The sequence below is a fragment of the Coenobita brevimanus genome, chromosome 64 (genome assembly GCF_032717465.1).
Source record: "Coenobita brevimanus isolate Jiangsu-jjx chromosome 64, ASM3271746v2, whole genome shotgun sequence".
Classification (NCBI taxonomy): Eukaryota; Metazoa; Arthropoda; class Malacostraca; order Decapoda; family Coenobitidae; genus Coenobita; species Coenobita brevimanus.
Window position 1 is genome coordinate 3,403,365 of NC_137017.1, and position 16,139 is coordinate 3,419,503.

General features: G+C 41.4%; 1 protein-coding gene across 2 annotated transcripts in view; it reads right to left on the reverse strand.

The window, feature by feature from the left end:
• The window catches only part of LOC145404617 (FHF complex subunit HOOK-interacting protein 1B-like), a 113,668-nt gene that overhangs the window by 68,637 nt on the left and 28,892 nt on the right, over nt 1-16,139 (reverse strand). Inside the window, exons 6-8 of one of the 2 annotated variants that reach the window (XM_080276138.1) lie at nt 13,162-13,320; nt 12,403-12,489; nt 2,287-2,337 (exon numbers count right to left, since the gene is read on the reverse strand). In XM_080276138.1, the coding sequence (XP_080132264.1) occupies nt 2,287-2,337; nt 12,403-12,489; nt 13,162-13,320 (297 nt within the window). The remainder of the gene's footprint in view (nt 1-2,286; nt 2,338-12,402; nt 12,490-13,161; nt 13,321-16,139) is intronic. The other variant, XM_080276139.1, reaches the window with a different exon arrangement.

Genomic DNA, 16,139 nt, shown 5'->3' on the forward strand with positions numbered 1-16,139 from the left:
TGCCTATGGGTGACATTACACTCCCTCTTCTGTCTTTCTTTCCTTCATTCTTTCCTCTTCCTTCTGCCTGTGGGTGACTCTACACTGAGTGATAAGCCAAATGGTTTCCCGTACACAAGGAAACCATTTACTATGCTGGGTGGTAACCATATAACCAAATTTTGGCGCCTGGTGGTTTGGTGGGTAATTACGGCACTCCAATCGGATTGAGCCGGTGAAGGTTTATATCCAAGGGGTGGCTGGAGTTTATTGCTCATGTAATGCCACTCAGGGATGAGTTAGGCTGGCCAATCTCATCTTAAATGTCAAGACCAACCTGCCTACCTCCAGTCTCCTATGCTCCTCATGGGGCAACATAGGATTGGATGATGAATGAATGAAATGCATAATAAAAGCACCAGGAATGGCAAGGATAAAATTTGAAAACTTCTTTGGACTAAATAGGTACAAATCTGTTGTTGTGCGGTTTATGCAATGAAACTGTGTTTTGTTTGGCTGCTGTTGCTGTGTGATGTAACAGTGGAAGAGAGAGTAGTGGTGTGCAGCATTTGGTGGAAGTTGTTATAGGGAGGGTACTACATGAAATTTCAATAATAACTTGTCTTGGATCATGACATATAAATAAAGTTTGACAGATAGGTAGGCTTGTATTTTAGGAAACTTTAAGGAACACTTTAGTATCAGTTGGGTGTGTAAGATGGTGTTGGGCAGTGACATAGCCAGAGGGGTGGCCAGAGTGGCCCTGGTCGCTCTGAAATATACCCATCCCAATGGCCACCCCAAATATCAGTAACTCCAGTTCCCCCTGAAGAGGTCTTCTTGGGACACCCTATGTGTGGGTCTGGCCACCCTTTGGTCACCCCATTTAAAAAAAAAATAGCTACATCCCTAGTTGGGAGTATTGCTATCTATCTATCTATCTATTGTCAGACGCCTCAATCCCGTTCGGGGTGGCCACAAACAAATCGCCTCCACGTCGCCCTGTCTCCCGACATTTCACTGCCCCGCTCCTAACTCACACCCCCCTCTCTCATATACCTCTCCACCCCATCCCTCCATCTCATCCTCAGCCTCAGCCTCTCCCTCCCTCTTCCCCCCTCCACCTCACTCACATACACTCTCTTCGTCAGTCTTTCACCCTCCATCCTCTCCACATGGCCAAACCACCTCAGTGTATTCCTCCTAGCGCTTCCTATCACATCCACATCCACACCATTGCAATATGAGATATTATGGGGAAAAACAGTACCCGTAACTTCAATTAACTGGCTGGGACTAAAACAGCCACCTTATGCTGTAGGTGGAAACACAGTTCATTTCATGCAGTTGTTGCTTATGCAGCTGCAATTTGGTATCAAAAGAAGTCCTTAGTTTTGTTTCATCCCTGACTTGGCAAGCATATTCAATGACATGTCCGGGCATTGTCACTGTTGTTTTTGATGTAGCCCCAAACTCATCTGGACATGAACCTGGTCACTGTTAGGTGAAATTGCCTTTTTCATGCACTCCACCACCTTTCTTTCAGGGGACGGAGTGAGTTATGGGGCATTTGTATCTGGAAGCAATCAGAAATAAATGTCATGGACCTATCAGTGCTTCTTAAACAGAAGAAGCTATCATATATTCTGTCCAAACCAGTGAAGGACCAAAACATGGTTCAGTAAATTCTGTGAACAGTGCAGTATTTGAAATCCAAGACGTGGCTAAACGTTTTTCAGTCATCTAAATGCTACCAGGAACACATGGTGGTCTCCTACAGCATGAATGACCTGGACTAAAGTAGCCTATCTTCAGGCTCTCCTGTGTGTTAGGTCCTCTGGGGATGCTAATGGAGTAATATAAGACTGGCTGCCTTTTTTACTTTTCATACTGCAAGTGCTTTCTTTATACACAAGAGTGTGCCCAAATGTTTAACAGTTCTTTGCCTGAAGTATTTGTCATGCGGGATGAAAAAAAAAAAAAAAAAAACATGACAATGAAAGATTCTGATAAAATATCAGATTCAAAAGTTGCATGGTAAGGTAAACAAAGAGAACTACAGTACTGTATGAGTTATTTTCATGCAACAGTTTCATTGGATACATGCTTTTAACACAGAAGTTTATCTTTTAGAAAGCGCACATTGATTAATAATACCGTGAAATATTAGTTGCTGTACAGTATTTCCATACAGTTTTGGGCACAGGAATGAGAAAATGATTGTAGTGAAAAATATCAGCAATCAAATGCATGCATGAAAGAGAAATAGAAAGGAGACAGGCAGGCAGGCAGATAAGCAGTACTGACCATGAAGACAGGAGTGTTGTGGGCCTGACCCTCCCCAGGGATCGCCTCCCCCTGTGGTACCAAGTCACATAAAGGTCCATCAAACCAATACATAAAAATTAAATAAAAATGAGAAGAAAAACACCCAATTTACTAAGCCCGCATAACAAACAAAAGCTATCAGTCATACACAATCCAGGAATATAAAGACACGAAGCATAGAAATAAAAGGCCATCATATAGGATCAAAGATCATATCTCATATAACCCACATTTAAACACAACTAAGTAAACAGAAAAAATAAGCACAAATGACAGGAGATAAGGTTGTCATTAAGATTTTCACCGGAATTTTCAAATCATCTTACAACTGCTTTACTCCACTACAAAGGCAGGTGGCGGCATCCATCATCCACACATCTAATGTAGTGATACCTACAGGTAATTTTACAATGAGTGACAAGCCAGATTCCTGTACTGTACATTGGAAACTATTCTATACACTAAGGTACTTTACAGAACCTATCTCTAAGGTTAGGGGAAAAACAATAGTGCCCCTGTGTTCCCTGCATGTAGTGCCATTGATTAAAAGGGAGTAGGTGGTGTGCATAGGGAATCCCCTTACCCTCTGAAAATCCCTGTTGAAATAGTACAGATGACCTCATACCAGAGTCCTGTGCTAGTAAGCAGGCTCATTTGACTGTAAAATATAAATGAATGAAGAACAGAATGGAGAATACCTTGGGGTCGGAAAAGGTCAGGATGATGATGACAATGATGATGATGATGATGATGGTGACTATGATGATGATGATGATGGCACTGTGCTAAACTAAGATGACAGGGTGTGAAGTGAATAAATGAGAATGTGGCAGGTGTATGGTCAGGTATGACTGTGGGTGTGGTAACTTTTACTGATAAATGCTGAAGAGCAAAAACAAATGAATTACAATAATGTATCAACTCAAGGTGTATGTACAACAGGTATTTAACATCTGAAGGCTACACAAATAACTAATTCAGGAACACAGTATGCAAAGTTTATATGTGCAAACAGCTGTTTTGTTCTAGGCCCTCAAGCAAAGTCCATGATTTTCCTTTAATGTCAAATTTTCCCTCTTCCTTTACAAGGACATGTAACACATCTAATTACACACTCCACTCTGTGCTCTTCAAGCACTCTGAGCTCTAGTTTAAATCACTCAGTGTCTATATCATCCTTTCATACTCGGTGCATTGGCAGTGTTTATGCGGGAATGTGTTATGACGTCCAAGAGTGAGCAGTGTTATTTTGATCACCACAAATTTTTCCATGAATGTTATGTGGACATCAGCAGTTGTGCTGATAAGTGAAATTTGGGACCTACCACAACTGATAATTTATGAATGCAACAGTGTAGAGATCTTGAGACTCTACTGCCTGTTACAGCAAGTTTGAGATGCTGAAAAGTGGCACTGATTTTTGCTTATGCAGCTTAAAATTATACCACTAATGCCTACAATATTTTGCAATGAGATCTGAATGGAAGAGCTGACACAAGCCTTGTAAATGATGCAATGGGCCACTCTGAAGGGCTAGGGGCAAATGATAAAAGCAAATGAAGGACATGTGTCAGGAAAAAGGTTATGCATCAGTAGCTAATTGAAATTTCAAACACAAAGAACTATTAAGAGAGAATACTGAAATGAGCTTGACTGTGTATGATTTCGTAAAAATATGCTTGAAGGTGCTGCTGATGTGAGTGTGGTCCAAGAATTGTGCAGAAGGTTTGTGTGACAATGTGGCTGTGTAATGCAAGGTGGAACTGACAGGAACTTGGAGAATTAGGGGCGAGAGAAGTACCGTATATGCCAGTGTATAAGTCGACATTTTAAGCATTAAAAAAAATTCTCAAAAACTGGGGTCAACTAATACACCGAGCATAAAGTTGTCAACACATGCCAGGGACAAAAATAAGGCCGTGGCATATACCAACGGAAGGAAGTGACACTACCAGCAGGTCTACAGCCATACGGTAGCCTACTTCAGTAACTCTATCATGTCAGTCTTGTACTGCAACTTTTATGACAGATCCATTTTATATAGGTACTACTACTTACCTGGGTGACTTTTGTAGCACTCACCATCCACTCACTCAATTTAGCACTGCTTTGGATGTCTGCCCTTTCCTTTCTTTCTTCCTCTTCTGTCTCTCTTTCCTTTATTCTTTCCTCTTCCTTCTGCCTATGGGTGACTTTACACTCACTCTTCTATCGTTCTGTCCTTCATTCATTCCTCTTCCTTCTGCCTACAGTATGCGTGACTCTACACTGTATGATAAGCCAAATGGTTTCCTGTACACCAGGAAACCATTTACTATGCTGGGTGATAACCAAATAATCAAATTATGGCACCTGGTGGTTTAGTGAGTAAATAAGGCGCTCCAATCCGACTGTGTCGGTGCAGGTATATATCCAAGGGGTAGTTGGGGTTTATTGCTCATATAATGCCACTCAGGGATGACTGAGGCTGGTCACTCTCATCTAGTCAGGACCAACTTGCCAAGCCCCAGTCTCCTATGCTCCTCATTGGGCAAAATAAGACTAGATGATGCATAGATGGAACAAAGTTTAAATGAAAAACAAGTCATGGTTACCGGTAATTACCGATGTTTACACTTCAAATGTGAGAAATATCCTATGCCGTGCACCCTTCCACAAATGTAAAAAACACCAAATGTGTAACAGCTATTCAAGATGGTGAATCTGACACACCATTACCATAAGCTTTCCATGGATAGAGACGATATGCATTTCCAACAGTTGGAATACAAATGTGGGCGATTGTGTGTGTGTATGCACCAATGCAAGATCGTGCTAGAAGAGTGAGAGAAGAGTTCTGGACAAATGTGGAAGTGTGCATGGAAAAGTTTGGAAGGAATGAGAGGGTGTTTTTGGATTGGTGATATGAATGGTAAAGTTGGGAATGTGAAGGTGGATGGAATAGTTGGTGAGTGGGGTGTGCCTGCTGAGATAGATGAGAATGGGAGTGCGTTACTGGACATTTGTGCTGCGAGGGGGTTGGTGATAGCCAATACCCTCTTCAGGCATAAAATGATCCACAGGTATACATGGCGAGTGATGAGAAGGGTGGGTGGTGAACTGAATGAAAGGAAGGCAATGATTGATTATGTGTGTGTGGATGAAAGGATGCGAAGATGTGTAAAGGATGCGAGAGTGTATAGAGGTTGGGGGAGTGGACTTTCTGACCATTACTTGGTGGTGGCCAGAATTAGAATGCAAGTAAGTTGGAGGAATAGAAGAAGGGAAAGACGAGAGGAAGGAGTAGTTGCAAGGAGAGTGGAAAGGTTACAAGAGGATAAGAAAAAGGCAGAGTATAAGAGAGAAGTGGAGGAACGATTGGGCAAATATGAATTGGAGCAGATGGGAGACGTGGAAGGTGTGTGTAAGACATTTACAGAGGAAATATGTGCAGCATGTGATGTGGTGTGTGGAAGGAAGAGAAGACGGAGGGGGGTGTAAGGAACAGCGTGGTGGAATGAAGAGGTGAAACAGGCTGTGGCACAAAAGAAGAAAGCATACAATGAATGGATGAGAAATAGGGGCGTGGAAGAAGTTGAGAGGCGGAAGAGAGAGGTATACGTGGAAAGAAAGAGAGAGGTGAAAAGATTAGTAAGAGAGAGTAAGAAGAGAGTGGATGAGGAATTTGGAAGGAATTTGAGTGTAAAGTGGAGGGACTGTAAGAAAATGTTCTTGAGAGAAGTGAAAAGAGTAAGACAGGGTGGAAGTGAAGTTAGCAGGGGAGTGAAAGATAAAAATGGTAGATTATTAGTGGAGAAGGGAGAAAAAGTGAGCAGATGGAGAGAACACTTAAAGGAATTGTTGAACGTAGAGGATGGAAGTAATGCGAGTATAAGTGGCTGGGGAATGGCTGGGAGAAGGAGGGAGGTGAGAAGACAGGAAGAAATCAGTAAGATAGAAGTTGTGGAAGCAATGAAGAAAGTTAAATCGGGGAAAGCCCCAGGAATTGATGGAGTGTGTGGTGAAATGCTGAAGCATGGGGGAGAGATAGTAGTAAAATGGATGTGGAAGATGTGCAGATTGGCCTGGGAGGAAGGTAGTGTCCCAGAGGATTGGAAGTCAGGTATAATTATTCCCTTGTACAAAGGAAAAGGGGAAAAAGAAGTATGTGGTAATCATACAGGCATTTGTCTTCTTAGTATAATAGGAAAAGTGTATGGTAGGATACTTATAGACAGAGTTAGAGAAAGAACAGAGAAATTAGTTGGAGAAGAACAAGGAGGCTTTAGGAAGGGAAGAGATTGTGTAGATCAGATATTCATTCTTAGATCTTTAGTGGAAAAGTTTCTAGAGAAGGGAAAGAAGTTATATGCGGCATTCATGGATTTGGAGAAAGCATATGACAGGGTGGATAGACAAGGATTGTGGAAAGTGTTAAGAATATATGGAGTAGATGGGAAGTTGTTGAATGCTGTGAAGAGTATGTACGATGGTGCGAAGGCTGCAGTGCGTGTGGATGGTGAACTAAGTGAATTTTTCTTGAAAGTTGGGTTGAAACAGGGATGTGTCATGTCTCCATGGTTGTTCAATCTGTACATGGATGGGGTAATAAAAGAGGTACAAGGTAGGGTAGTGGATGTTGGAGTGGCCCTGGTGAGAGAGGATAGTGTTTGGAAACTCCCTGTACTGTTGTTTGCAGATGATACAGTGTTGTTGAGTGAAGACGAAGGGGAGCTGCAAGGCTTGGTGGATGAGTTTGGGAGAGTGTGTAAGAAACGGAATCTTAAGGTGAATGTAGGGAAGAGTAAAGTGATGGTCTCTGAGAGAGGTATGTCAGTGAATGTACAGCGAGGTTGGATGGTGAGGAATTGGAAAATGTGAGTATGTTTAAGTACTTGGGTAGTGTGATGAGTAAGGATGGAGGTTTGGAGGGTGAAGTGCTTGATAGGGTACAGCAGGGAAGAAAGGTTGCTGGTTCTTTGAAAGCAGTGATAAGAAACAGGGAAGTGTGCATGGAAGTGAAAAAGTTACTACATGACAGTATTGTGATACCAACTCTAACGTACAGAAGTGAAGCTTGGACATTGTTGGAAGGACACAAGTCAAGAGTGAGAGCAGTGGAAATGAGTTATTTAAGAGGAGCCTGTGGAGTCATGTGGAGAGACAGGCTGACGAATGAGGATATGAAGGAGCGTTGTGGTGTGGATGTGGATGTGATAGGAAGCATTATGAGGAACACACTGAGGTGGTTTGGCCATGTGGAGAGGATGGAGGGTGAAAGACTGACGAAGAGAGAGTATGTGAGTGAGGTGGAGGGGAGAAGAGGGAGGGGGAGGCCGAGGACGAGATGGAAGGACGGGGTGGAGAGGTATATGAGAGAGGGGGGTGTGAGTTGGGAGCAGGGCAGTGAAATGGCAGGGGACAGGGCGACTTGGAGGCGATTTGTTTGTGGCCATCCCAAACGGAATTGAGGCGTGTGGCAATAGATAGATAGATAGATAGATAGATCGGTTGGATACCACATCGGTAACAGTCATGTCATGAAAATGCTAACTGAATAACTGAAAATTTTCTATTGTATTTTTGCTAACAAGGATATACAGAAAGAAAGACTGAGTTGTGGAACTTACCAGTATGGAAACCACCATAGTGGAAGCCAACATGGACAGTTGATGCAAAGGCAATACCTCCGACAACAACAAGTTACTGTAACTAGCCACTTCCATCAGGACAGTTGATGCAAATGCAATACCTCCAACAACTGGTAGTTTCTGTCCAACAAATTACTGTAACTAGCCACTTCCATCAGACATTAACCCCTTAACCGCGGGGCGTCACTTTCGTGACGCTTGGGAACAAGGGATCATACCGAGAGGCATCACTTTTGTGATTCTGTGTTATTTTGAATTCGCCCGGGCTTTCAAGTGGTGGCTTGTATCATCGTTCAGTACTGCCAATGTCCAACACTAGTCAGCACTCCTAATCTCATCTGTACTCCCATCCATTGTTGACAATTTAGCCATTTCTCCCCGTTCTTGACTCCCCTCCCTACCTCCCCTCCATTACCCTCTCCTCTTGCCTGTCCGGCCACGCTGCGCTAAGTAATCTTCCCCGGAATTTTCCACTGATTTCATCCAATGAAATAAGCCCTATGCCCTATTCTTATACAAAATAATATATACAAAAAAGAAATAAGGTAAGTGATAGTGCCATACACCTGGAATTGGCTAATTATCACCTGACAACACCTCACGTGCACTTGTTCGCTAATTTTCCTTGTTTATTTTCCCTTGAAATATGCTGTATAATCTATTCTCGAAATAAAAATATATATAAGAATGGAAGGGAGAAGCCTAAGTGATATTTACATTCACCTGGAACTACCTAATTTATTATGTATTGTCTAGATTTCCTGCCAATCATTTCATAGCGTATATATTAGCAGCTGTCACCACGCTGACATTGGCAGCCTTTCACTGCCCCTAGGCCACCACAGCATTCAGTTTACTGTCGCCTTTCAAGGTGAAACTACGTCAGATTCGCGCCTGTCCAATCCCACTGCTTTTTAGCCCCATGAAAAGGGCCCTGTAAACTCTACCCCTACTAAACCTCATGTGGAAAGGGGTAAAGGGCTAAATGACTGCTGTGGAACATGAACTGGATAATTTATCAATGGAAATGATGGACAGTGACTACGATCTTTCTGGTGACTAAAACAGAGTAAGTGGAAATGTAAATAATGTGTAAACAGCAAGTGAAAGCAATGAATGTAAATATAAGTGAAGAGTGGAAAATAGTCTTATAAGTTACTGCAAGTGACAGTGCATAACACAGTGTAAATAAAATAGAAATGTAAACAATGTAAATAAAATAGAGAATGTAAATAGAAATGTAAATGAGCACTAATATAAGAATACGAGTATATATACCAGGAGTAATGAAAGTGAAAGTTTCACTCTAGCATGTATGAATACTATGAGTGATGAAAGTGAAAGTGACAGATTTGCTCTCAATGCTAGTATCCAGGACGAGAAAGTGAATGCTACATATTTTACTGAGAGAGAAATTGAATGCCTACTGTACAGTGACAATAAACTACTATTACTGAAGGAAACTTATGGATAAAGACTGCAGATATATATAAGTGCTATATAGTAACAGAAATATAAAGTGTGAGTGTTTTCATGAATAATAAATGACAGAATACCAGCGGTGAACGAGCGCAAGTGGGAAGCTGGTATGCGCTCGTAATTTTCATTGCTTTCAAAGTTTTTTTTTTTTTTTTTTTTTTTAAAGTATGGATTCCAAACTATTTAAAAATAATAGAATAGTGTTTCTAATGATAATATCAGGCTGTGGTAATCATATTATGGGGTGTTGGGAAGTGTAAAAGGGAGACTTCATTACCCAACTTCAGAAGTCTCCACAAGTCATACGGTACTCGACGATGGCTCAACAAACATCCCAGGAGAAAGCTAAAGGTATGTGCCATATGCATATGTAATTATAATATTCTAAAGCTAAAGGTATGTGCCATATGCATATGTAATTATAATATTCTAAGACTAATAACTGATTTTTGGCGAATATTTTTACAAAGTCTGTCAGAGAGCAAATATCGCCGCGGGACATGCATGGAGCGCCAAAACAACCCCGCGGTTTAGGGGTTAACGAAGATACAGCACAATACGGTAATCCCTCAACTATCCAACATAATAGAGCCAAAGGCATGTACGGATAGTGGCTCTGTCTGGATAGTGAGCTTCTCCCCTGGCCCCTCTTTGTACATACCCTAACACTGAAAGCAACTATAAAGGGCCACTACAGTACATCGTACAACACTTATTCCTGGTGTTTTACACTACTCTACCTGGTCAAGAAGACCTATATACCACAGCCATACAACAATTATGGTCAACCAGATCCATCAACCATAGGCAAGCAATCATCACAGCCCTTAAAAAAAAAAAAAAAAAAAAAAAAAAAAAGCCCAGCTGGACAAAAATGTTTGCACGGCCATAATTTCCACCCCGATGCAAGCATTTTGTCCGGATAAAATGGAAAAATGTACGAATAATGGTTCTGAACAGCCAGATCACAGCATCTGGATAATGGATGATCCAGTTAATGGATGTCCGGATAACTGGGGGATTATTGTACCGTAATTACTGTAACCAAAATTACTGGTATTCTTACATATAAACCTTTCAAAGTATTGAGATAGCAACACACAGGTGTAATGTCTTTGTTGTCCACAATTCTCTTTAGTCTACTAGCATGTGGCTACCCAACTACCACTAACAAATTCTTGACAGTCAGATGGAAGTGGTGCTGCCTTAGTTTGCGGGTCGACTTATCCAGTGAATATAGGCCTAAACCTGAAGTGTATGGGACAACTTACGCGTCGGCCTATACGGCACTCAAAAAGAAAGCTTGAAAGAAGAGATGTTCAAAAATCAAGTAATGATACAAAAATATAAATACCTGTATAAGGTAGTAAAGAAGTGTGGGTCAATGAACTGGAAGTAAACATACTGTACTTGGGAAAGCTGAGGAGTGCACGCAATGAGTGGTTGGCTATGAATGCTAAGTGGTGTATGGTGCTGCAAGGGTGTATCTGCAAATCAAATGGCAGCAGATTTGTGGGAAATGAAGAAAAAAGGCATTGTTGATGAAAAAGAAGTGGTAGGGGAGGATGCATTAACAAAATTCTAATGAAAGAAGGGGGAAAAAAAAAAAAAAGTCATCTACAATCTTGGACAAAGGGTGGATTATGGAAGCTGTTATGTGTGTATGCGGTAAATGGATAAGTAAGGAATGTTGTTCAGCTTGAATTGATGGCAGTAACTATGTATAGGGGTGTCCATATATAAGCAGTTCAATATCAGTGCTGGAAATAATATGGTGTCACATCCCACTGTGTGAGGATAGGGTTAAGACAGTTGCCAAAACCCTAACAACATCAATTCTCCCAGAATAACCATACCATCTTTGAATACTCTTCTACTCTTTTATTAAAAACTCCTCTAAAATCCCAATTTTTCTTATCCTATCCAATCTACACAGTCCTCCCATACAGTTTTCCACAAGTCACATTTCCACTGCTCTCACCTGACACATCAAATTCATGCCATAATAGTCTCATACCCATACCTTGGGCAATAATACATCTTCATGCAGTTTCTAGCAGCCTCCACACTCAGTTCTCTCAGAGCACCAATCACCTATCTTCCCTGAGGTCTGCTTTCCAGTCCCTTTACATATTTACCTTCATCAGAGCTACGAAAGTTAAAGCATCCCAGTGCGATGCACAGTTCATTCATTTGTGCTCAGTGTATGAACAAACAATTTTTCTGGGCAAAAGGCAGTTGATTTTAATGACAACCCTACAAACCGAAAATACAAACAGGATGCTTTTGGCAATCATAAACATTTCCAAATAACACCTAAAACAATATATGTACAAGCAACAAAATATTTATATACTTCCACTCATTGTTCCCAACACACTTCCCCACATAGAATTTAAATTTAAACTACTAAAGTGTTCCACTAAGAAAAGCAAACAGTGAGAGGCTACTAATGCTGATGCACTAGCATTACAAAATCTCATATCTATTTAAGTTATTCAAAATAACAAACAAATGCGCATATAATGATGCACACAACTCGCAATTTTGTAATGATGCATTAACAATCACTTTGCTACTAATGACTGCATGAAACTTCTCATCCACTACAGCTCATGGCAATTTATTTCAACTGCATACTATGGGATAAGTATGAAGTTCTGATCAATTTCTATAGCACTGCATGAACCTCACTTTTCACTAATACCTGTACAATGTAAAGATTTTGTATAGAGTAAATGAGCACTCATCAACAAAGCAATATCAGTAGTCTTAACCACATCAAGATCTAATGACTGCACAGCAGCAAAGTTCCCATGCTACAAAATCAAGCCACTGCACTGCAGCCTCTTGCCAAAAATACTGTATGGTGAATATTAATTAAAAAAAATTGTAGTTTGGATGAAACTCACACAAAATAGGGTAAAAAGGGAGGTTCTTCTGCAGAGCACCTAAGCAAAGCTAAGAGCACTGAAGTGTGTCTCACCTGGTGAAGGGCTGGCCCCAACACAGGTACCAGGAAACCTTGGTACAAGAACTCCACCAGCTGTTTCCTTACCAGTGGGTGAGCAACCTGTAATCACACATTATACTGTACACTTTTGAAATGAATGTGTGAGTTGCCATTGATCCACAGACTAAAATAATATACAAAAGTACTTCACTCTTCTGAGTCTGATATAAGAATATGAAAAGGCACACACAGATGGATTATGGAGGATGTCACAAATATCTATTTATCTATTGCCAGACGCCTCATTCCCATAACAGGTGGCCACAAACAAACTGCCTCCATGCCGCCCTGTCTCTCGCCATTTCACTGCCCTGCTGCCAACTCACGCCCCCCTCCCTCATATACGTCTCCACTCCATCCCTCCATCTCATCCTTGGCTGCCCCCTCCCTCTCACCCCCCTCCACCTCACTCACATACACTCTCCTCATCAGTCTCTCAATCTTCATCCTCTCACATGGCCAAACAAATATATGGTGTGGAAAACAAATTAATGAATGCTGTAGTCATCATGACAGTATTAGACTGTGTAATGGAGCATTGATACAGTATGTGAGAGAATAGTTCAACATCAGTGGTGATGGCAGACAAAGAAGTGTGAAGTCCCATGGATATAATAAACAGTAAAAATCCTCTTATCTGGCAACTGACTGTCCAGAAAACAAGAATCTACCACATGGGGAGGTCATGGACAAATCAGAAAAAAATGAGCACATGCAAGCTAGGATACTAACCTGTACAACTGCATTGCAGAATTCTAATGAATTTAAAAATAACTGAAGCTGAGGAATATCTGTAATATCTTCAGCAGTCAAGCGATGCCAGCCCTCAGACTCAATATCCAGTGTCCGTGGCAACATGGAGTACAGGCCACTGAGACCAGCTGCCAGTACCTGGAACATCCAGTCAGTAAAATTGGTATAAATATCTACAGCTCTCAAGTACAACCTTTAAATTTACATTATAAAGATCTAGAAAACTTCAACCAATATTATACCAGATTTCATCATTAATTAAAGGTACTATAGAGGCATCTGTCTTCTTAGTGTAATAGGATACTTATATGGTAAGATATTTATTGACAGAGTTAGGGAAATAACAGAGGAATAAGTTGGAGAAGAACAGGGAGGTGTCAGGAAGGGAAGAGGTTGTGTAGATCAGATAATCATTCTTCAATCTTTAGTGGAAAAGTTTCTAGAGCAGGGAAAGAAGTTGTATGCAGCCTTCATGGATTTGGAGAAAGCATATAACAGGGTAGATACACAAGGACTGTCGAAAGTATTAAGAACACATGGAGTAGATGGGAAGTTGTTGAATGCTGTGAAGAGTATGTATGAGGGTGCTACGGCTGCAGTGTGTGTGGATAGTGAACTGAGTGATTTTTTCTATCTGAAGCCTGGATTGAAACAAGGATGTGTCATGTCTCCATGGTTGTTCAATCTGTATATGGATGGGGTTATAAAAGAGATACAAGGTAGGGCAGTGGATGTTGGAGTGGCCCTGGTGAGAGAGGGCAGTGTTTAGAAACTCCATGTACTGCTGTCTGCAGATGATACTGTGTTACTAAGTGAAGATGAAGGGGAGCTGCAAGGCTTGGTGGATGAATTTGGGAGAGTGTGTAAGAAACAGAATCTAAAGGTGAATGTAGGGAACAGTAAAGTTATGGTCTTCAAGAGAGGTGAAGTCAGTGAATGGACAGTGAAGCTGGATGAGAAGGAAATGGAAAATGTGAGTATGTTTAAGTACTTGGGTAGTGTGATGAGTAAGGATGGATGTTTAGAGGATGAAGTGCTTGAAAGGGTACAACAAGGAAGAAAGGTTGCTGGTTCCCTGAAAGCAGTGATAAGAAACAGGGAAGTGATCATAGAAGTGAAAGAGTTACTACATGACAGTATTGTGATACCAACTCTAACGTATGGGAGTGAAGCTTGGACCTTGTTGGAGGGACAGAAGTCAAGAGTGAGAGCAGTGGAAATGAGTTATTAGAGGGGCGCATGTGGAGTCACATGGAGAGACAGACTGACAAAGAAGGAAGTGAAGGAGTGTTGTGGTGTGGATGTGATAGGAAGCATTAGGAAAAAAACACTGAGGTGGTCTGGCCATGTGGAGAGGATGGAGAGTGAGAGACTGAAGAGGAGAGTGTATGTGAGTGAGGTGGAGGGGGGGAGAGGGAGTGGGAGGCCAAGGATGAAATGGAGAGATGGAGTGGAGAGGTATATGAGATAGGGGGGTGTGAGCTGGTAGCAGGGCAATGAAATGGCAGGAGACAGGGTGACATGGAGGCAATTGGTTTGTGGCCACCCCTTACAAGATTAAGGCATCTGGCAATAGATAGACAGACTACATCAACTGGGTCTGTCTTTTAAGTTTCTTATGAATCAACAGCACAGTACAGGATAAAGGTTAATAGATCACTGTAATTATATATGGTGACGAAAAAACAAGTTTTTCTCCCAACAGTGGTGGTTGGAGTAAAGCAAGGATGTCGATTTTTGTACCTGCAACATAAGATGCCATGTACTGTGCTGCACATGAGACCAATGTGCAATATACTTAGTTTCTTCTTACTCTTATTCTTTGGGTAAAGTTCTGATATACATCTTTACTATATCCACATTTGCTAACCTACAAGGGTTACACTCACCACAAAAAGTTTAGCAACATTTGTCCTTCTGAAGTTGTGCTGAAGTTTTGAATAAATGTCTGCATTTTCCTACCTCAAAAATACACCAGTTGATGTCTACCTGTACTTGGTGACTCCTAGATCCACTACCTCATTCTGCCTGCCACATGCTCTCAGTGCTCATGGATTTCCCATGGAAAGGGATTGCATGTACACTGCTTCCAGCCCAGTCCACTTTTTTTTTTTTTTTTTCTATCTTTTCCTCTTAGTTTTTACAGTCCTTGCTCAAGAGGTATGGGAAGAGCATGTCACAGAAGGACACAGACAGAAACCTCACTTTACAAGATGATAAGATCCCTGTTATAGGAATTGCCAGACTTTCAGCGCAACACTCCTGAGAGAAGGTTGCATGTCATAACGTGCCAACTGCCAAACTCCTACCAAGAAGACAGTGTTCTGGTGGACCACACAAGGCTTCTAAGGTCATAGACACTCTTCTGAGGTAAGAAGTACTCAAGACCCCTTGCATAACAGCAGATGTGTTACAAAGATTCACTATGATATCCTAGGACATGCATCACACGACATCATCTCTGAAATTACAGTAATCCCTATACTATCCGGACACCCACTTTCCGGACACCCCACTTACCAGACGTTGTGGGCCTGGACCTTCAGAACCCAAAAATGGCCAAAAAAAAACACAAAAATCCCCCCCAAAAAATTCTATTTTTTCCCCACCCGTATTTGAAATTGCCACACGGCACCGAACAGCTGTTTACACCAAGGCCCCTTCAACCCTTCCTTCCTCCGCCTTCCCCCCTCCCTTGTCAGGGTCGCCATTTGGTATTTTTCATTACCAAATGTGGACTAATTTGGTAATGAATCAGCATAATGCATTACCAAACGAATTTTTCAAATGTATGAGGATGCACAGGATGAAGATGGTGGGTTGTTTGCTGTCTCTGATTAATCTGCTAGCCTACATAGTGTGAAAATAATCAACATCCTGTTAATTATGAGGAGAGTGATTACATTTATTTCCATTTGTATATACAATTAGTGAAGTATAAATGCTAGCTTTACGAA